Source organism: Suncus etruscus, chromosome 2, assembly GCF_024139225.1.
Source record: "Suncus etruscus isolate mSunEtr1 chromosome 2, mSunEtr1.pri.cur, whole genome shotgun sequence".
NCBI classification, from domain to species: Eukaryota; Metazoa; Chordata; class Mammalia; order Eulipotyphla; family Soricidae; genus Suncus; species Suncus etruscus.
In genome coordinates this window covers 2,101,328-2,121,601 of record NC_064849.1, presented here as the reverse complement: position 1 = coordinate 2,121,601, position 20,274 = coordinate 2,101,328, and the positions used below count along the sequence as shown (strand labels likewise).

General features: G+C 59.0%; 3 protein-coding genes across 3 annotated transcripts in view; 2 read left to right on the top strand and 1 right to left on the bottom strand.

The window, feature by feature from the left end:
- CLIP1 (CAP-Gly domain containing linker protein 1) overlaps window positions 1–20,274 on the top strand; it is a 315,265-nt gene that overhangs the window by 137,097 nt on the left and 157,894 nt on the right. The window lies entirely within an intron of this gene.
- DIABLO (diablo IAP-binding mitochondrial protein) lies at window positions 2,986–8,174 on the top strand. The gene is made up of 5 exons (XM_049767878.1): window positions 2,986–3,116; window positions 4,103–4,234; window positions 4,481–4,591; window positions 4,727–4,823; window positions 7,954–8,174. The coding sequence occupies exons 2-5, from the start codon at window positions 4,139–4,141 to the stop codon at window positions 8,148–8,150; spliced, it is 501 nt and encodes a 166-aa protein (XP_049623835.1). The 5' UTR covers window positions 2,986–3,116; window positions 4,103–4,138; the 3' UTR covers window positions 8,151–8,174.
- Window positions 10,319–17,839, bottom strand: LRRC43 (leucine rich repeat containing 43). Its single transcript, XM_049768228.1, has 11 exons — window positions 17,309–17,839; window positions 16,769–16,999; window positions 16,238–16,348; window positions 15,635–15,774; window positions 14,555–14,793; window positions 13,591–13,778; window positions 12,731–13,068; window positions 11,640–11,781; window positions 11,188–11,337; window positions 10,926–11,093; window positions 10,319–10,759 (listed from the first exon to the last, which is right to left on the bottom strand). Exons 1-11 carry the CDS (start codon window positions 17,837–17,839, stop codon window positions 10,319–10,321), a joined length of 2,679 nt encoding a protein of 892 aa, XP_049624185.1.

Sequence of the window (20,274 nt, the reverse complement as noted above, 5' to 3'; positions counted from 1 at the left end):
CTGCATTGGAGCTCAAGGAGCCCAAGTTGGCATCTGCTGGAGTGGAGGGCAGGTCTGCTAAGCTGAGCGGCTGGCCCATGGGAGCGCCTGTCTGAGCAGGCCCTTGAAAACTTGTGCATCGCCAAGTGATGGTTGTCGTGGGACTGTCCTTCCGGAATGTCATTTTTGTGGGGGGTCCCCAGGCCAGACTCTGAGTAGGCGAGGGCTGCTCTCGGATGAGTTGGTCAGGAAAGGATCAGGGTGAGCACACAGCAGCTTCTGAGCGAGCCAGACGAGAGGGGATCGAAGTGTCCCCCAGGGGTAGCGTGCTCAGCCCCCTGAAGAGCACCGTGGGCAGCCTCGGGCTGGGCGGTGCCAGTGCCAGCAGCTCAGGGACCACGTGGAGAGTGTGACGGGCCTCCAGAGCGGCCACACCTAGCTGTTGAGTGCAGCGGCTGCCTGCAGATCCCTCAGCTCCTCCTGGACTGCCGGAGTGCGCACAGCTCTCCCGACCCGGCCCGACCAGAGGAGCCCGTGAGTGGGGAAACTTTCCTGAGTGAGTGGAATGAGTGGGATGTGCAGGGCTGGGGGGGGGAGTGGAATCAGGGCCGGCACCCGGAACATCGGGCAGGGAAGAGCTGCGTTACCGCTCTTAGCCACAATTGCCCCATGCTGAAGGAGCAGGGCCAGGTTCCGAGGATGCCCACGGCTTGGGAGCCAAAGGGACAGGCCTGCTGGACTCCTAGCAGAGATCCTGCAGCCGTCCCAATCGGTCCTGCCCAGGGGGCTCTTCTCCAGGGGCCTCCGCCTGAGGGGTGGGAGAAGAGAGCTTTACTTCTCGGAACCATTAGCAGCTGCACTCAATGTATTAAAAATGCAGGAGGCTGAGGCTGAAGGGGGGGTGCCTTTGCCTTGCACGCGGCACATCTGGGTTTTATCTGGGGCATCCGGCATGGTCTCCAAACCTGCCAGGAGTCACCCCTGAATGCCGCCGGGTGTGGTCCAAAAACCAAGAATAGTAATAGTGCAGGAGATGGGTGGAAGGAGAGGGTCCAGAGGAAGCGTAAAGTGGACATGGCTGGGAACGACTAGGGCAAGTGCAGAGCGGCCCGTGGTAGAGGCAGCCGGTCCTTCCGGAGCACAGCAGGGCAGGGTCATGGGCAGGTGGGCTCTGAATTGAGGCAGGGCCCTCGGCACGGCTCGCCCTTCCCCACAGCTCCACGGGACCCGTGCGCGGCGATGCCGGCCTCCTCCACCATCCACCTGCTGCAGCTGCTGCGGGAGCTGCTGGCCTTCGTGCTCCTCAGCTACACGGTGCTCATCGGGGCGCTGCTGCTGGCCGGCTGGACCACCTACTTCCTGGTGCTCAAGTGACGGTCCCGGCCTGCCCCGGCTCGCCCTACCCTTGCCCTGATCCTGCCCTGCCCCTGCACCTGCTCATGCCCTAACCCCTGACCTTCCACCTGCTCCTGCCCTTGCCCCTGCCCCTTCCCATACCCTAACTCAGGGGTCTCAAACTCGTGGCGGCCCTCCATACATTTTGTGGCCCTGACCTAGAGGAATCTCTTTTTGTTTTGTTTTGTTTTAGTTGTTTGGGTCACCCACCCCCCAAATGTTCAAGGCTTACTACTGACTTTGCACTCAAGGATCACCCCGACTTTGCCTCCTGCGGCCCCCAGGCCAATTGAGTTTGAGACCCCTGCTAACCCCTGCCCCTGGCCTTGCATCTACCTCTGTCCCTGTCCCTGCCCCTACCCACACCTGCACCTGGCCTTACACCTGGCCTTGCACCTGGCTCTTCACCTGCCCCTGCCCATACCCTAATCCCTGTCCCTAGCCTTGCACCTGTCCCTGCCCTGCCCATGCCCTAACCCCTGACTTTGCACCTGGCCTTGCACCTGCCCCTTCCCATACCCTAACCCCTGCCCCTCCATCTGGCCTTGCACCTGCCCTGCCCCTGCCCATACCCTAACCCCTGCCCCTGGCCTTGCACCTATCCCTGGCCCTGCCCATACCCTGACCCCTCCCTGTCCCTGCACCTGCCCATGCCCATACCCTAACCCCTGCTCCTGGCCTTGCACCTGCCCCTTCCCATACCCTAACCCCTGCCCCTCCATCTGGCCTTGCACCTGCCCTGCCCCTGCCCATACCCTAACCCCTGCCCCTGGCCTTGCACCTATCCCTGGCCCTGCCCATACCCTGACCCCTCCCTGGCCCTGCACCTGCCCATGCCCATACCCTCTGCTCCTGGCCTTGCACCTGGCCCTACCCATACCTGCACCTGCATCTGCACCTGGCCTTGCTCCTGGCCCTGACCTAGCCTGTGACCCTGCACTTGACCCTGCCCCTGCCCTAACCTCTGATCCTGATCTGACGCTGGCCTGCCCCGCCGCATGCGCACAACCCCCTATGCAAAGGCCTGGGCCGCACACTCGCTGCCGGGCTCGGCCAGGGCCCGTCGCGACCTCGGACCGATGATCCCCGGGCGCGCGGGCGCCTCTGGCGGTTGAACGCGGCCCCAGGCGGTTTAAAGGACCGTTAGCCCGGCCCCGCCCCCTTCCCGCCCGTCCAATCCCCGCCCGCCCCTTGTTGCCTAGTCCCCGCCCCTCCTCAAGCCCGTCCAATCCCCGCCTTTTCCGGCGCGGCGCGTTCCCCGCCCCCTCCGGCCCCGCCCAATTCCCGCCCCCTCTCCCAGCCCCATCCAATCCCCGCTCCCTTCCGGGCCGTCGAGTTCCCCGCCCCTTGCCGGCTCGTCCAATCCCCGCCCGTCCCGGCGGCGCCCCGGGGCGGGGCCGTACTTAAAAGCCCGCCGCGCCCGCCCCCTTGGCGCACTCCACTTCCGGCGTCCGCGGCGGCAGGATGGCGGCGCTGGGGCGCTGGCTGCGGCGGGGCGTCGCCTCGGTGCTCAGGTAGCGGGGCGGTTGAGGGGCGGCGCCTGGGCCCACTGCTCCCGGGGACGCGATGCGCTCACGGCCTCTTCTTTCCTCCCTCCCTTCCTTCCTTCCTTCCGCAGGGCCCGGCCCGGCCCGACCTCCGCGAGCTGCCGGCGGCGCTGCGTGCGGGACGTGCTGCGGCCGTGGCCCCGGCCCGTCGCCCTGGGGCTCGGCGTGGCGCTGTGCGCGGTGCCCGTCGCGCAGGTGAGTGAGGGAGGGAGGCCGGGGACACCTTGGGGTGTCTCGGACGGGGCTGACTTCGCGGGTGCTCAGGCCCGGGGGACCCTCTGGGTGGGCTGCGTGCAGGGCTGTCAACCCAGGGCCCTCGATGCTCTTCTGGGGGGGCCGGGGCAGTTGGGGTCACAGCCGGCGGGGCGGTGCCCAGGAGTCAGTCCTGGCCGTGCCAGGGGACTCTGCTATGCCCAGTCCCGGACCCCGACCCGCCCAGGTTGGTGGCCTGCGAGGGAGGCAGGTGCCCAGCCCCACCCATGGCGGTGTCTCTCCAGCCTGAAAATAAAGTAGCTTTGATTTGGGGGGGGCATTTGGGCCACACCCGGCGGCGCTCAGGGGTTTCCCCCGGCTCTGGGCTCAGAAATTGCTCTTGTCCGGGGATCGAACCAGGGTCTTTTCTGGGTAGGCCATGTGCGAGGCTCAGGAAATCCTATGGGGTGCCAGGGATCGAACCCAGGATGGCTGCACGCAAGGCAAGCGCCCTCAGGGGCCTGCTTTTAATTCTGGCCCTTGTCCACTTTATATTTTAAAGGAAGTATCCCCCCCCCTTTTTTTTTTCCTTTGTTTTACTGAAGCAAGGTAGCTTTATTGAATGAAAGTGGCTTAGAAAGACCTGAGAGGGAAAGGAAGGAAAAAGAAAAGTGTTCGTGAGGACGTGGGCTTCTCTAAAATGGTAAGTAAACGCAATTTTGGGTGGTTATTCCCATCGGGATGGCCTTCTCTCCTGTTGAGGGGAAAAGAGAACACAGGCTTGAAAGGCAAGCAGACAGGGCCAGAACCAGAGGACTGAAGGTATGAAGGCTGCCTCGCACGCAGCCAACCTTCTTTTGGCACCCAAACCCCGTCAGGAGTGACTCCTGAGCAGCAGAGTAGGGAGCAAGCCGTGAGCGTCGTCCGGTGTGGCCCCCTCAAAGGGAGAGAAAGGCGAGCAAACAGGCTGCAATGTTGTCCTCTTCCAGAAATCGGACCCCCAGTCTCTCAGTAATGACGCGCTGATGCGGAGGGCCGTGTCTTTGGTGACGGACAGCACCTCCACCTTCCTCTCTCAGACCACGTACGCTCTCATCGAAGCAGTCACGGATTACACCAAGGTATCTTTATATTCCAGAAGTTTTCCAAGTTTCACTCTGTATTGTAACTTGTTTTTTTCCTACATCTGAATCGTTAGCAAGCTTCTAAATATCTGAAGGCTGATCGTTGAAAAGCAGGAATTCTGATGTTCCCGTGAGGGGAAGAGCAGCCAGTTTTCTGGAAAGAGACTTCATTCCCTTAAGGCTTAAGGTGTTTCAATATCCTCGTATGCTTCATCACCTCATACTTGATTATTCTGTTTGTAGGCTGTCTATACCCTCATTTCTCTCTACCGGCAATATACAAGTTTGCTTGGGAAGATGAACTCACAGGAAGAGGATGAAGTGTGGCAGGTGATCATAGGAGCCAGAGTTGAGGTGAGCGAAGAGGTGGCAGGCGTCGGTGTTCGTGCGCTTAGGGGATCTACCAGGGAACTTGTCTAAATCTATTTGAGTCAGTCTGTGTGATTGGGTTTAACCTCTCTACCTCTGGTTCTTTTGGTTTATTTACAGATGACTTCAAAGCAACAGGAGTACTTGAAACTGGAGACCACTTGGATGACTGCAGTGAGTCTGTCAGAGATGGCAGCAGAAGCTGCCTACCAAACAGGTAGGGTCACACTCTGGTGAGGAGACGCCATTTAGTCTAGCGGATGGGTGGCAAGGACCCATTCTGGCTCTGACCAGAATTACATTTTCTGGTTGTAAAATATTAATTCTCCTGTAGGCCAGACCAGTAGAATCTAGGTTGTCAGGACTCTGGAAAACGGAGTAAAAACTATCACTGGAGAATACTGCTTTAGTTTTGTGTTTGGGCTGCACCCTGCTCTACTCAGGGACAGGTCCTGCTGATTCTCAGGCCCTCGGGGTGCCAGGGATTGAATCCAGGTGGACTGGAACAAGACGAATGCCTTGACCTTTATCCTCTTGAATTATGGTTTGATGAGTTACGGTTTATCTGGGGAAAACTTTGTGCAGATGGGGAGCACGTGCAGTAATAAAATCAAGACACGTAACGGCTCTCTTTAGTTCAGGCCTGGAACAGGCTACTTGTACTTAGCTCTTTAGAGTAGCATTTGTGTTCTGAGATGGAGAAACTGGGTGCAGGAGAGTTTCTCTAATGTATCCCAATTGCTATACCTGGAACTGGGATCCAGGCTGCTGCCTCCAACCCTGATGCTCATGCTCCAAGTGCTTCAGTCCCAACACTTAGAGCTGCAGTGGAGAAGTAGCAGTTTCCATCTGCTGCACCTGAGCGGGAGTGAGTTAATGTGTTGTGAAAACAATTCTAACTTAACGGCTTACCTGTATAGGTCTCCACTCTAAAAACTTAAAGCAGTTGACTTTTATTTTAAAAAGTTTAACATTTCGGGGCCGGAGAGATAGCATGGAGGTAAAGTGTTTGCCTTTCATGCAGGAGGTCATCGGTTCGAATCCCGGCGTCCCATATGGTCCCCTGTGCCTGCCAGGAGCAATTTCTGAGCCTGGAGCCAGGAATAACCCCTGAGCACTGCCGGGTGTGACCCAAAAACCAAAAAAAAAAAAAAAAAAAAGTTTAACATTTCACACATTAAAATGTTCACACCCGGGGCTGGAGAGATAGCATGGAGGCAGGGCGTTTGCCTTGCATGCAGAAGGTCGGTGGTTCAAATCCCGGCATCCCATATGGTCCCCCCGAGCCTGCCAGGAGCAGTTTCTGAGCATAGAGCCAGGAGTAACCCCTGAGCGTTGCCGGGTGTGACCCAAAAACCAAAAAAAAAAAAAAATGTTCACACCCAAACATTTGAGGGCCCAGAGCAATAGTACAGTGGGAAGAGCATTTGCCTTGGCCACAACCGACCTGGATTTGATCCCTGACATCTCATATGGCCCCTCAAGCCGCCAAGAGTAGCCCTTGAGCGCTGCCGGGTGTGGCCCAAAATGCAAAAGGAAAAAAAAAGAACCACAAACATTTACTTGCAAGATTTCATTTGTCAGTCTTGGTGGTGGGGGTATTCAGGTCGAGCCTGAATTCAAGTAATGCTTGGGGTTATTCCCAGCATTGGTGCTTTGGGGACCAAGCCCAGATCTCCCATCTGCAGAGCTCAGCATCAACCTTTGTGCCATCTCTAGCTCAGACATGAGTATTTTTTTTTATCACATATACTGGTGATGTATCAATAATGTAGAACATTCTGTCCAGCCAAAGTCAGTGGTGATACATGAGAATTAAAGACATTTGCAGGCATCAATATCAAGTATGCCAACCACAGGCCAAACTATGGTGACAAAAATAGTAAGATATGGCAAAAAAAATTTGGGGGGGCCCCCACATCCAGTGATGCTCAGGGCTTACTGCTGGCTCTGCCCTCAGGGATGGATCATCTTGGCAGTGCTCTGGACCGTATGGGGTGTCAGTGATCCAGCATGAGAGGTGCATACCTTATCAGCTATACTATCTCTCCCCCAAACAACGGTTAAATAATTCCAGTTAGTTTGAGGTAAAAGTAAGAATATGTAGGCTTGTTTGCAAAGGAGAGAGAAATTGGCTTCATAATTGACATTGTTAAATTCTAGAAAAGAATGGGGGTAGGATGGGGTCGAGTTCAAATAACAGTAATCACTGTCTAAATTAGGGTGATACTAGCGGGAGGGAAAGGAACACAACAGTAACAAAGTTTTTTGCACTACATAGATTTACTAAGGACAAGACATTTTCCTCTGCTTCCCTAAGTTAAATGGGCTTTTATTGGTTGTTCACACCCTGTCGTGCCAGGGAGGCCAGCACCCTTCACTACCCTCTGTCCTATTTCTTCGCCCCAAATGGTCTAGTTTTAGATCAAGAAGGGCAGAGGAGTGGGAAGAGGAAGTGAGGGGTCAGAGAGATGCTTCGGGGCTAAAGAAGCAGAGTTTGCAGTGCGGCGGCCCAGCATCTCAGGGCCCAGGCAGCACCTTGGGTCCTCGTGGAAAAACTCCAGAAAGACTGAGATTGCCAGTAGCACTCCCAGCTCTGCCGAATACCCCTTGGGAGGCCCGAGAAATACTAGAAAGCTGCCCTTTAAACTTCTCGTTGGTGGGCCAAAGCTATAGTAAAGCTCATTCATGCTTAGAATTCAGCTGAGCCTGCTTTGGCCCTCAGTAGCATGTGGTTTCCCAAGCTCGCTGGGTAGAGCCTTGAGCACAGCTGGCGTGGGCCTGTCATCCCGGCAAAACATCCTCAAAAGCAGCTTTTGAGCAGATCCTCTGTGTTGCTTGTGTAAAGCTGAAGTAAGAGGGCCTGTGAGAGTCAGTCACACGTGTGGAAGGTCCTGGTTCCATTCACAGCTCCGCAAACCAAGTTTTAAAAAGGGGAGGGGGCGGAGAGATAGCATGGAGGTAGGGCTTTTGCCTTGCATGCAGGACGGTGGTTCGAATCCCGGCATCCCACATGGTCCCCAGAGCCTGCCAGGAGCGATTTCTGAGCGTAGAGCCAGGAGGAACCCCTGAGCGCTGCCGGGTGTGACCCAAAAAGAAAACAAACAAAAAAAGATGATATTGCGACTGGGAAGCTAATGCTTATGGTAAGGCTCTTACCAGGGACCTGCAGGACTGCACAGCAGGGAAGGCGTAGACAGTGGGGGCTTGTACTTAACGTTAAGAGTGCTGGGGTTTGCAAGTGAAGAATAAAATGGAAGGCTGAGAAGGGAGGGGAGGCCAGGCACCCGGGGGAAGTTCCACCCAGCATTGCCTGGGCCTCGCTCAGCTTCTCTGTCTGTCCGCAGGAGCCGACCAGGCATCCGTCGCCGCCAGGAGCCATATCCAGCTGGTGAAGTCTCAGGTGCAGGAGGTGCGCCAGCTCTCGCAGAAGGCCGAAACTAAGCTGGCTGAAGCCCAGACGGAAGAGCTTCGGCAGAAAGTCCAGGAAGACATGGTGGAGCGGGCCGAGCCGGAGCACGACGCTTACCTGCGTGAGGACTGAGGGCCCAAGCGCCTTCCCCGTCTCGCACTGCACTTTAACTCCAAGCTCCCTCTGAGTGCCTTCTCACTAGGCCTAGTGACTCGCTCACCCAGTCGCCCTCCCTCCAAAGGCGGTTTTGAGGCTGGAGTCACCTCCCCTCCCGTTAGGTCCTTTTCCAGTGTTTGGTTTCCTTCCCTGCCCCACAAACTCGCTGACACTGGGTCCTGCGTGGACCCGGTTCTCTGGACAGGCCTTACCCAGAGCCACGTTCTCCTTCCCTTCCGACTACTGTTTGTTGAAACTGAAGAATCGATGGTTTTCTTTTGTTTGAAAATGTTGGTGTGTCTTTCGGGGCCCTCGATCGTTTCCCTCCTAGCTGGCTGTCACCCCCAGGGGGTGCTAGAAAACCTCCCATGGCATTCGGCACAGGAAGCTGGGCTCAGCAGATGCCCACTAAGCATCACCGGCCTCCATTCTGATCCAAGTTGGCAAAGCTGGGAGAGGGTGCACGGGTCAGCCTTTCTTGGGACACCGCCACAGTGAGGTTCCTACCCCTTGGATTTCGTACCGCATGGGAGCTAAGGCAGTACCCCCTGAGGAAGCATCCGCAGTGTGGTCCTGGGCACACACCCAGCTTCATCAGGCAACTACCCGCAGTCTTGACTAAGCACTGCCCTCCACAGCTGTGAGTTGTCACGCCCACACAGGGTGGGTAGTGGGGGGAGGATGGACAGGTCTTAGGCTCCTCTTGGTGGATATTTCCACCCAGAGCTCCAGCACTGGGAATGTGGGCCAGCATGATACCAAGCAGACTGGGGACAGACAGTGTGTGTGCCCCCCCCCCAGCCTGGCACACAGTTCCTTAAGGCAAAGCCCTCTTGCAGGGAATCAACTCCCAACTCAAGCCAGCAACTACTTAAGTTGCAGGCCCTGTCTCCCTTCAGAAAACAGCGGCCTCGGCCACCAGCCCTTATGCAATAGTTCAGGAGAAGAGACAATGGAGAAAAGCCCCCTAAAGGGGTCGGAGAGATAGCGTGGAGGTAAGGGGTTTGCGTTTCATGCAGAAGGACGGTGGTTCGAATTCCGGCATCCCATAGGGTCCCCCGAGCCTGCCAGGAGCGATTTCTGAGAGTGGAGCCAGGAGTGACCCCTGAATGCTGACCCAAAATCCAAAAAAAGAAAAAAGAAAAGCCCCCTAAAGGCCAGTGTTCACGCAATGCTCTTCAAAATAGCCGGAAGCTGGAGACAGCCCAAGAGTCGGAGAAGAGGAGGCTGCACGCTGGAGCTTCTACTGTTAGGAGAGGAGGGTGCCCTGCTTAGGGCAGCGGGGGCGGGCACAGGACAAGTCGGTGGGGGCAGCTGGCCGCAAGTGGGTGTGGGGGGGTGGCGTCAGGGAAGGGCCCATCATGACGGGTCGGGAGGGTTGAGGTGGCTGGAAGGAGGGAAGGCATGTGCTAGGTCGATGCCCTTCCGCGCAAGCAAGGGGCGCTGGGACTCTCACGTTGGAAAAGAGGGGGCGGCCCTGGGCGGGGCGGGGAGGGCTCCTGCTTGGCGCGCGGTCGACCAGGGTCCATCCCCGATGGAACCCAACCCCGCGTCCCTCCCAGGGACGCCCCGAAAAAGGCCAGAGGGGAGGGGGAGAGACAAGACCGGGAAACAGACTGGACGCCCGCGCCCGAGCCCCGCCGGGCCTGGCCAAGGGGACCCAAGCTCGGAGCCCAGGCCGCGGAGGACAGGACGGGCGGGCGGGAGGAAGGAGGCCAGCCAGCAGCCCGGGGACAGCAGCCGGGGACAGCGGCTTCAGCGCTCGGCTCGGACAAGTGTCAGGGAAGCCCCGCCCCTGTGGGCGTGTCTGTGGGTGGAGTCAGAAGAGGTCCCGCCCCGGGCTTTGAGGTAGGGCGTGGCTTCGATGGTGGTGGGTGTGGCCCATGGGCGCGGACGGGTGCAAGAGGCCCCGCCTCGTCCGGGGGCGTGGCCTGCAGGAGCGTAGCCCGAGACCCAGGGAGGCGTGGTTGGTTTTGAAGGGCGTGGTTTAGTCAGCCAATGAGCGGGGCAAGACAGAGACCCGCCTTACAGTGGGCGTTACTTTATGTGTGGTGGGCGTGGCCTCCGGGGCCGCTCCCCTCGCCCCGCGGCGCGGCCGACATTCAGCCCCGGGCGCGTCCTGGGGCGCCGGGCCGGGGCGGCGCCTAGGGCGGGCCGACGGAGCGCAGCGCCTCCTCGGCCGAGCGGAACTGGTTCAGCTGGACCTGCAGCTCCACCGTCAGCGGCTCGGGCCGGTAGCTGTCGTCGAACACGGGCCCCGCGGCTCGGCCCTTGTCTGCGGGCGGGCGGGCGCAAAGGGCAGGCGGGTGTGTGCGGCCCGGAGCCCCGGAGCGAGCAGGCCCGCCGGGACCCCTCTCCCGGGCCGTCCTCCGGGCATCAGATCCGCCCGGGCTGCCCTGCCTGCGCCCGTCATTCGCCCGGCTCCCCCCAAACCCCCACGACCAGGGGGGCTCTGCGTCAGCGCACCGCTGCCAGAGGCCCAGGATCCGATCCCCGCCCAGGCACAGCCCTGACAGCTGGGCCGCCCCAGCCCCAGCGGCATCGGCCTCACCTCTCCGGCCTTTCTTGCTCTTGGTCCTTGAGCTCTGAGAGAAAGAAGCACAGAGACGCAAACTCATTGGACTCGGGGTGCCTGGCAGGGAGGAGGCCGAGCCTGGGGCTGCTTCGTGTGCTGGGAGGCAAACGCCCCTTGGCTGCCATCCACCCCAGCCCCTGGGTCCGCCGAGGTGGGGCTCGAGGGGGCTGCCGTACCCTCATGTAGGTCGTCCTGTCCGTCTCCACGGTGCGGATCACTCCCAAGTTGACCACGGTGGAGACTGTGGGCTCCCCGGCCACCAGGGGCTCCAGAGGGACGTGGGTTCTGCCCAGCACCCGCAGGATGGGGGCATCCTGGCGGAGTTCCTTGGGGACCACTTTCTTCTTCTTGGGTGGGAAGGCCTGAGGGGGGTCCGAGAGGCGGTCAAGGGGCCGGCAGGGCAGGGACGGGCGCTGCCCCCCACCAACACCCCCACACCTTCGTCAGCATCTGGGGCCCTTTGCTCTTCTCATCTTTCTCCTTTTTGGCGTCCTTCCCCTCGTCCTTCTGCTTCCCTTTCTTGTCCCCTTTGTCTTTCTTCGGCATTGTTGGGCTGGGAGGAGGCGACACCACATGCCAAGACAGGATCTAGGGGGCCCGGAGACGTAGCACAGCGGCGTTTGCCTTGCAAGCAGCCGATCCAGGACCAAAGGTGGTTGGTTCGAATCCCGGTGTCCCATAGGGTCCCCGTGCCTGCCAGGAGCTATTTCTGAGCAGACAGCCAAGAGTAACCCCTGAGCACTGCCGGGTGTGGCCCAAAAACCAAAAACAAACAAACAAAAAAAGACAGGATCTAGGGAGGGTCAGGGCACAGGCCTGAGCATGAGCTCTCTGGACTTACTTCCCATTCTGAAAGCTGCCGCCCATAGGCCCAGGCCAGGTGGCCTCACCTTCTCCTCCACCACAGTGACCGTTGTTCCAGACAACAGGAAGGTCTTGAGAGGTGCCAGACCCTTGAAGCTGTGCAGCATCTGGTAGCCATAGGAAATGACATCCGCGTAGGGTTTGTGCTCGGTGCTGAAGAGCACGGTCCTGGGGGTGAGGCGGGAGGGAGGGTGCAGGGCTAAGACCCACGGCCCAGGCGCTACCAGGCATTCAGCAGCAGATGGGGACCCACCGGGAGAGAAGCAGAAACCTGCATCAAGTCAGCCAAGTTGTAAAAAGGGGCCTTCCCTGCAGGGTCCCCAGAGGTCACTCAGCAGCCCACTTGTCTCTGACTGAGGAAAATGCCTAGGAGGGTTCGGCCATGCCCTGCACAGCCTCTGGGTGCAGCGAGGTCCCAGTTGCCCCAACAGAATAAAAGGGAGGGGCTGGAGTGACAGCACAGTGGGAAGAGCATTTGCCTTGCACCATCCAGGTTCGATCCCCTGTATCCTATATGATCCCCCAAGCCTGGAGTAACTCAAGAGCATCTCCTGACCATGTGTGGCCCAAAACCAACCAACAAAATGAAAAAACTTAAAACATGGGCCAGAGAGATAGCAAGAAGGATGGTGGTTCAAATCCTGGCATCCCATATAGTCCCCCGAGCCTGCCAGGCGCGATTTCTGAGCATAGAGCCAGGAGGAACCCCTGATCGATGTTGGGTGTGACCCAAACCCTCCCCACCAAAGAAAAACAAAAACAAAAAAAACCCACCAAACTTAAAAACTGGTTTCAGAAATGCCTGGATTCCAGTGGCATGTATGAGGCCCGACCAAAGGAACCACCAGGATCAATATCCTTGATGCCTTTTAGGGGGACGTGGGTCACCACCAGCAGTTCTCATGCTGCTAGGGAGGATTATTCTCCTGGCTAGTGCTTGGGGGGCTGTGGAGAGAGACAGGCCTCCTGTGTGCAGGGCCCAGCTCGGGCTCTGAGCCATCTCCCTGCTCTCGTGCCTTTCCCTGGGAACCAGACCTGTGTTCCCAGGCTGCAGCCTCTACAGCCCCTCAAGGAGAAACTGGAGCCCAGCCTGGTCCCCTCAGGTCCCCCTCCTCACCCGGGGGACGGGACCACCCGGAGATCAACCAGGGGCCGCAGCTTGGTCAGATCGTTTTCCTCCGAGTCCCTGGTCCTCGAGGGGCTCTGGATGACTGTGGACTCGCCCGATAAATCAGAGTCCTCCATGGCTGTGTCCAGGGACATCCGCTCCTCCTCCTTCAGGGTCTCGACCTCTGTCTCCTCTGCCTCCTCTGCCTCCACCGCCTCCTCCGCCTCTTCAGCCTCCTCAGCCTCGGCCTCGGCCTCTGCGGCCACGGCCGTCGCTTCCTCCTCCAGCTCCTCTTCCTCCTCACCAGGCATCTGGCTGAACTGGTCCATGGACGGCGGCCGAACGATCTGGGGGGGGGAGACAGGCATGTGGGTCCCTCCTGGGGCTTCAGCGGACAGGGTGAGGTGGGCGAGGGAGCCCAAGCTCAGCTACACTGTGGGTGAAATGCAGCCCCCAGTTTCCATGGGGGGGTTCCCATGGAAGGGATGTCCCCCCCCCCCAGGGATGGCATAGGGTGGAGAGGAGAAGGCAGCCTGGCCTCTCCAGGAGATGGGTGGGTCCCCCACTCGGTCCCTGACTCACATTTTTTGTTTCGTTTTGTTTTTTGTTTTTTCGGACCACACCCCTTTGATGCTCAGGGGTTACTCCTGGCTAAGCGCTCAGAAATTGCCCCTGGCTTGGGGGGGACCATATGGGACGCGGGGGGATCGAACCATGGTCCTTTCCTTGGCTGGCACTTGCAAGGCAGACACCTTACCTCTAGCGCCACCTCACCGGCCCCCTGACTCACATTTCTAGGGGGACAGGAGAAGGAAGACCCAGGCTGAAGGGCTCCCCGTACTCCCAGAGGCATCCAGCCCCGGACGCACCTCGGCCAGCACCCGCTCAAACTCCTCCTTCACGCTCTCCTCATCCTCCACGAAGTCGTAGGTGACGTAGTAGCCGTAGGTGATGAAGGGGCCGTGCGGGCCTGGCTCGGGGTCCCACAGGGAGCAGTCCACAAGCCCCCGTATGGCACCCACGGTCACCACGATCTGCGCCTTGTTCTCCAGCAGGCCTGCGGGGCAGGGCCGGGTGAGTGGGCTTGGGAGGGGGCCTGCGAGCCGGTGGGTGGGGGCACACACATTCAGACGGGTACACACGGAGAGGACAGGCCTGCACACATGGCCATTCATATGAGCACATTTGCAAGGGCCCAGCTGCAGAGTCTGGCTGATGGGGGTCCCAGCTCAGCTTAACTGGCTTCAAGCAGGTGCTGGGGTGCGTGTCCCATGGGGAGACACCCCCACGAGTGGTGAGGGCGTCAGGCTGGTCGCACCAAGCCTCTCAGGCACCGTGGTCGCTGCCAGCATGACCAGCAGAGGAAGGTCCTGGGTCCCCTGGGCCTTGCAACCACAGTGTGGGAGGAGGCCATGGTCCTTGTTTTTGTTTTTGTTTTTGTTTTTTTGTTTTTGGGTCACACCCGGCAGTGCTCAGGGATCTCTCCTGGCTCTATGCTCAGAGATCGCCCCTGGCAGGCAGGCACGGGGGACCATATGAGATGTCAGAATTCGAACCACTGTCCTTCTGGACGCAAGGCAAACACCTTACCTCTGTGCTATCTCTCCAGCCCCACAGTCCTTGTTTTGAGACCCTCATGCTGTGGGCTACAAGGGGGCGACCTCGGGCTACGAGGGTTTGAAGAAACTGCTACCAAGTTGCCCTCAGTCTAGGGGTCCTGGGGATCCTTGCCCCCTCCCCAGGTGTGTCCCCTACAGGCCTCAGAGCCCGGGAGTACAAGGGGGTGCTAGGCCTGGCTCAGAGTCTGTCCGGGAAGCCCCTGTGGTTCCTCACCCCCCTCGAAGCCGAGCCCCCGGAACTGGTACTTCTCGCTGGGGGACACGGTGAGGTCGTCGAGCACGCAGAGGGATGCCAGGCTGTCGATGGTGAAGCCACGATAATGCGCCACCAGGGCCAGCGGGTTCCCCTGCAGGACCAGTAGCCGCAGATGCTGCAGTGAGCGCAGGGCGGCCATCAGGGCCTCCAGGTCCATCAGGTTGTTGAAGCTCAGATCCAAAGACACTAGGTGGGGCCTGCGGACGAGGGGCCATTCAGGCGTTGGGCCCAGCACGGGGCCACCTTCGCACCAGGTCCTGTCTGGGACTATGCAGGCCAGATGCTGGGCAGGCGGTGGCCCTCAGCCTCCTCTGACTCCTTGGTAAACAGTCTTGGAGCGGTGGCAGAGTCAGTCATCAGGAAGGTCCCTACCGAGACTAACAGGGGCAGAGGTGGGCGTCAGGCCTGGGCTCGAGTGTTTCCCAGTGTCCGCTGCGGACAAGGGTTGGTGGGCGAGGCTCAAGCCCAGGACCACAGAGATGCCTCCGGCCTGGCCCTTCTCCACCAGCGAGGCAGGCGGGTGGCTCCCAGCTCTGAGGCCCCGAGTAGGCCCTAGCCCCAAGCCCCCAACTCCTCCCCTCGCCCAGCCCAGGGGAGAAACTGGGGTACCCCACCAACAGTCTTCAGCCTAATGTATGGTTCTTGGGAGGGCAAGGCAGAAATGGGGGTGTCTGAGGTTTGGTTTGGGGGTGCTGGGCTCAGCATCTGGGAGTGTTTCCCTGGGCGTAAGCTTAGAATAGGTGGCCCAGTGCTGACGCGGGGGCAGGATGGTGTGTGGCTTCCCGACCCCAAGAACACTGTCCTGGGGCCAGAAGGATTTCACATGCCTCTCACAGGCCCTGTGCCCTCCTCTACCTCCCTCACTCGCTGCAGGGACTCAGCATAGACTCTGCACTGACCTCTCGGACCACCAGCCAGCGGGGCTCACCGAGACATCCCCCCAGAACTGAGGGGTGGGGTGATGCCTGTGGGCCTAGTGGGGTGGCCCCTCACCAGCCACCCCCTCCAGCCTCCCCTCAACTCGGGACCCAGGGTTACCAGTATTTGGCGGTGAGGAACAGGCACTCGGAGGGGCCCAGCAGCTGGTTGTGACCCACGCCCAGGTGCTGCAGGAGGGGTGGCGGGTGCTCGCACAGACACTCCAGGCTGCTCAGCTGGTTGCCGTAGAGTTCTAGGACCTGGGGACACGGCTCAGAGTCCCCTTCTCCTCCGTGCACCCACCTTCCGCCCCTATCTCCTGACCCTTCCTCCAGCCATTTCAAGAGGACCGAGCCTGGCATCCGTGACCCATACCATGCCACTGCCCGCAATTCCACCATCCACTTGCCGACCTCTTCTCACCCCAAACAGAAACTCTGCCACCGTGAGCAGTCCCAAGAGTGTCCCCCAGAGCCCCTGCAGACCCGCTTCTGTCTGTGGGGCTCTGTCTCTCCCAGAACCCAGCTGGGAGAGTGTCGGTGCAGACCACATGGACACCAGGGCCCGCCTCGTCCCTCGCCCTCGGGGCCAGGGTCTGAGGGTCACATGCTGCGTGTGGAGCGGCGCTGCCGTGCTCAGCCCGATTGGGGCCCCTTCCTCCTTCCATGTCTGGCTGTCCCATCGTTAGCATCCCCTCGGGTGGCGGGGCCAGGGGGCCCTGACCTTGAGTGTCCTGGGCAGGTGGGCGCTGTGGATGTCCTGGATCTGATTGGCGCTCAGGATGAGTTCCTCCAGCCTCACGAACCTCAGGAGCTCCTTGTCCACCAGACTCACCTGAGGAAGGCGGCCGTGGTGGCACTCAGCTGGGGCAGACAGCGGGGCTCCCTCGGCACAGGGACAGCTTCCTCAGGGCCCCCCCCCAATACTGCCTCCTTCTTCCATCATTGCAGGGGAACTGTGGGACCTGAACCCCCTTCCAGCCCTGTGCCCCTTGTTGAACTGGGAGGTGCTGGGGTAGGGTGGGGTGGGAAAGGCCCTCCATCAGGAACCCAGGGGTCATTTAACTTAGGACCCTCACCTCTATAGAGGTCCAGGGCAGCTGGGACTCAGCTGTCGGAGGTGGCCCCAGATTTCCCCCACCTGGGACAAGGACCATCAGATAGTTCTGGCCTCCCTCTGCCCCCTCCCCAGCCGGCCCGGTGTGGGTGTCCCTCTGCAAGGGACAGACCCTCCAAGAGGCCCCCGGGCTCCTGCCTTCTTGTCCACCACACGCAGGGACTTGAAGTACGAGTAGAAGAAGCTGTCCTTGATCTGCCGGGGCTTGCGGATGGCCAGCTCCTTCAGGAAGCGGTCCTCGGCGCTGGCACCCTCGGGCAGGGCCCAGGGGGACGACGGGCTGCAGGCCAGGCCGAGCAGCGCGTCCACCGGCTCCTCTTGCGGGCTCTGCGGCTGGTGCGAGGGCCCGGGGGCAAAGCGGGACCTGTTCTGGAGTGGGGGGGAGAGAATCCTCTGCTCAGGACCAGCTGTCAAAGCAGGCCAGAGAGTCATTTTATTTCTGTTGTTGTTGTGTTGTTTTGTGTTTTTGGCTGCATCCAGCCGTGCTCAGGGGTTCCTCCTGGCTCTGCGCTCAGAAATCGCTCCTGGCAGGCTCGGAGGATCACATGGGATGCCGGGGATCGAACCCGGGCCGTCCGTCCTGGGTCCTTAGCGTGCAAGGGAAACGCCCTAGCGCTGTGCTATCTGTCTATCTATGGCTCTGGGATTCCCGCCCCGGCCCTGGGGTGGGGTCCGCACCCAGCTGCCCAGGCCGCAGGGGAAGTCGTGCAGACACAGCTGCCGCAGGTGCTCCTGCACCGCCTGGCTCACGGTGCAGCCTCGCTGCTCCATGGCGCGCGCGTCCAACCGGTTGCCAGGCAACGCCGCGCAGGCGCGTTCGTACGAGGGGGCGCCGTCGGCGCAGGCGCGCGCTGGGGCGGGGCGAAATCGGCGCGGGTGTAACCAGGGGGCGGGGTGAGTTTGGCGCAGGCGCGAGTTGGGGGCGGGGCGAGTTAGACGCAGTTGCGCGCGAGGGGGCATGATCGGCGCAGGCGCGCGCGAGGCTGGTGGGGCAGATAGCGCAGGCGCGCTGAGGGCGGGGCGGACTGCGCAGGCGCACGTGCACGCGCAAGGCACACGGAACTTCCGTAGCCCTGGCCCCGCTTCCGCTTCCGGTTCTGTCCGCAGCTGCGCCCTGTGCTTCTCGCGCCCGCGCCTCCTCCAGTTCATGCAGGGTTGACGGGCTGAGCATTTCTCTGGTTCCTGCAGCTTAACTTCCACAGTAGCCATGGGGCTGGAGCAACTGGGCGTTTGCCTTGCATGGGGCTGACCCACATGACGGGCCCGGGGGCAGTGTCTGGCATCCTATAGCCAGCAGCAATTGGGAGCACATAGGCAGGAGTGGCCTCTGAGCATCACCAGATGTGGCCCCAGGACAAAACAGACAAGCGCAGACCTGGGTTTAATCCCTGGCAGCCTATAGCAGCAGCAATTCGGAGCACATAGCCAGCAGTAACCCCTGAGCATCACCCAATACAAAGCAAACACATAAACCCACTGTAGACACGATTGGTTCAATTTTCGTTTTCATTCCCTGAGTCCAACCCTTGCACAGGTGTCTCACGTCTCACAGATGTTCTAACTCCTGGCCCCCGCTCCTATAATCTGGTATGATATGTAGAAAAAACTTATTCATTATTGAGTCCTGGATGGAGGTGGGTGGTGATGAGATGGATGGGTGGGCCTTTCTCTGCCCTGGCCTGAAGCTCCCTCCAGCCAGCGGGTCTGAGGGTTCAGGAGAGCCGCGAGGAAATGATCCAGAGGCTGCTGCCAGGTTTCAGGAGACATCAACTTGATTCAGGCCCTGGCCAACAGGCGTGGCCTTTCATCTTAAACCTTTTTTTATTTGTTTGTTTTGTTTTTGGGTCACACCCGGCAGCGCTCAGGAGTTACTCCTGGTTCTGTGCTCAAAAAATCTCTCTGGCAGGCTTGGGGGACCAAACGGGATATCTGGATTCGAACCACTGTCCTTTTACACGCAAGGCAAATGCCCTACCTCCATGCTATTTCTCCGGCCCCTAATTTTAAGCCTTTTAAGCAGGCTCTCTTCAGCTGCCCTGTCATTTCAACCTCTTTCTGCCATGTTTCTTACTGCTTCTTCCTCCATCTCCGGCTGAATGCCCCAATCCCCTTTACATCACTCAGGCCGTCCTTTTGTTACCTTCCAAAGACCCTCTCCCAGAAATGGGCAGGTCTTACCGTCAGGTTTAGGTTAGGCAGGAAGAACGGGGTGGGGTGACAATACTGTTTGGCTGAAGGACAGAAAGGCCTTCTTAACAAGGAGGCCTTGACCACTCACTCTACTGTACAAGCTGACATCCCGTTTCCCCAAAATTTGGCCTGGGAATGCCATGCGAGGGGGAACAGTGTCTGAGAAGGGAGGGGCAAAGGTGGGCAAATTTCCAGCTGCTTGATGCTCTTTAAGGTGAGTTGTAGCTTCAAGGTCTGGGCAAACTCGAGCAGTTTCATTGAGGCGAGTTAGAGCTTCAGGGTCGGGGCTCTAACACAGACAGTCTTGAGCACCTGCTCGTGAGGGCGCTGCCTTCCTCCTGGGAGACCTCTGCGAATGGGATCCTTTGAAAACTCAGACCTCACACTATTGTTTCTCATCCTCTCCAGCCGCATCATGGGCTCCTATTTTTCAGAACCTTGCTAGGACCTATGATTATTATCATTTTTATTATTTTTGGTTTTTGGGTAACACCTAGCAGCACAGGGGTTATTCCTGGCTCTACACTCAGAAATCGCTCCTGGCAGGCTCAAGGGACCCTATGGAATGCTGGGATTCGGACCACTGTCCTCCTGCAAGCAAGGCAAATGCCTTACCTCCATGCTCTCTCTCTCTCTCTCTGGTCCCTATTATTTTTTTCTTTTCATAAAAAAATTACATGTTCTGGGGCCGGAAAGATAGCATGGAGGTAAGGCATTTGCCTCTCATGCAGAAGGTTGGTGGTTCAAATCCTAGCATCCCATACAGTCCCCTGAGCCTGCCAGGAGCGATTTCTGAGCGTACAGCCAGGAGTAACCTGAGCACTGCTAGGTGTAACCCAAAAAGAAAAAATTACATGTTCTTTGGGCTGGAGCAGTGGCGCAAGCAGTAGGGCATTTGCCTTTCATGCAGCTGATTCAGGATGGACTGTGGTTTGATCCCCCGGTGTCCCACATGGTCCCCCAAGCAATTTCTTTTCTTTTTCAGGAGCAATTTCTGAGCGCAAAGCTAGGAGAAACCCATGTCACTGGGTATGCCCCCCCCAAAAAAAAAACCCCAAAAGAATACATGTTTTTATTTTTTATTCTTTGGGTGGGGGTTTGGGCACGCCTGGCAGTGCTCAGGGGTTACTCCTGGCTCTGCACTCAGAAATCGCTCCTGGAAAGCTTAGGGGACCATATGGGATGCCAGGGATTGAACCCAGGTCCATCCTGGGTTGGCCGCATCAAAGGGAAACACCCTACCACTGTGTTATTGCTTCGGCCCCTTTTCTTCCTTTTTAACAGTATTTGTTGAACCAAACACGTTTGATTTGGAGAGGCCCAGGTTATGTATGTGATGTGATTTTTCACAGCCTAGCCTATTTGTCTTTTCAAACATTGTTATGGTTGCTCAGGTGTTTTGGGGGCCACACCCAGCAGTGCTCAGGGCTTCCTCCTGGCTTTGCACTCAGGAA

Bases quoted from the DNA above. Each gene is read 5' to 3' on its own strand.
- DIABLO (XM_049767878.1), top strand. From the start codon at position 4,139: ATGCGGAGGGCCGTGTCTTTGGTGACGGACAGCACCTCCACCTTCCTC. The intron at 4,592-4,726 runs GTGAGCGAAGAG...GTTTATTTACAG, and splicing joins TCATAGGAGCCAGAGTTGAG to ATGACTTCAAAGCAACAGGA. The intron at 4,824-7,953 runs GTAGGGTCACAC...GTCTGTCCGCAG, and splicing joins AGAAGCTGCCTACCAAACAG to GAGCCGACCAGGCATCCGTC.
- LRRC43 (XM_049768228.1), bottom strand. From the start codon at position 17,839: ATGGCTACTGTGGAAGTTAAGCTGCAGGAACCAGAGAAATGCTCAGCC. The intron at 16,349-16,768 runs GCAGGAGCCCGG...CGCCTTCCTCAG, and splicing joins TGCGTGTGGTGGACAAGAAG to GTGAGTCTGGTGGACAAGGA. The intron at 11,094-11,187 runs GTGTGGGGGTGT...CCACCCAAGAAG, and splicing joins GGCCCCAGATGCTGACGAAG to AAGAAAGTGGTCCCCAAGGA.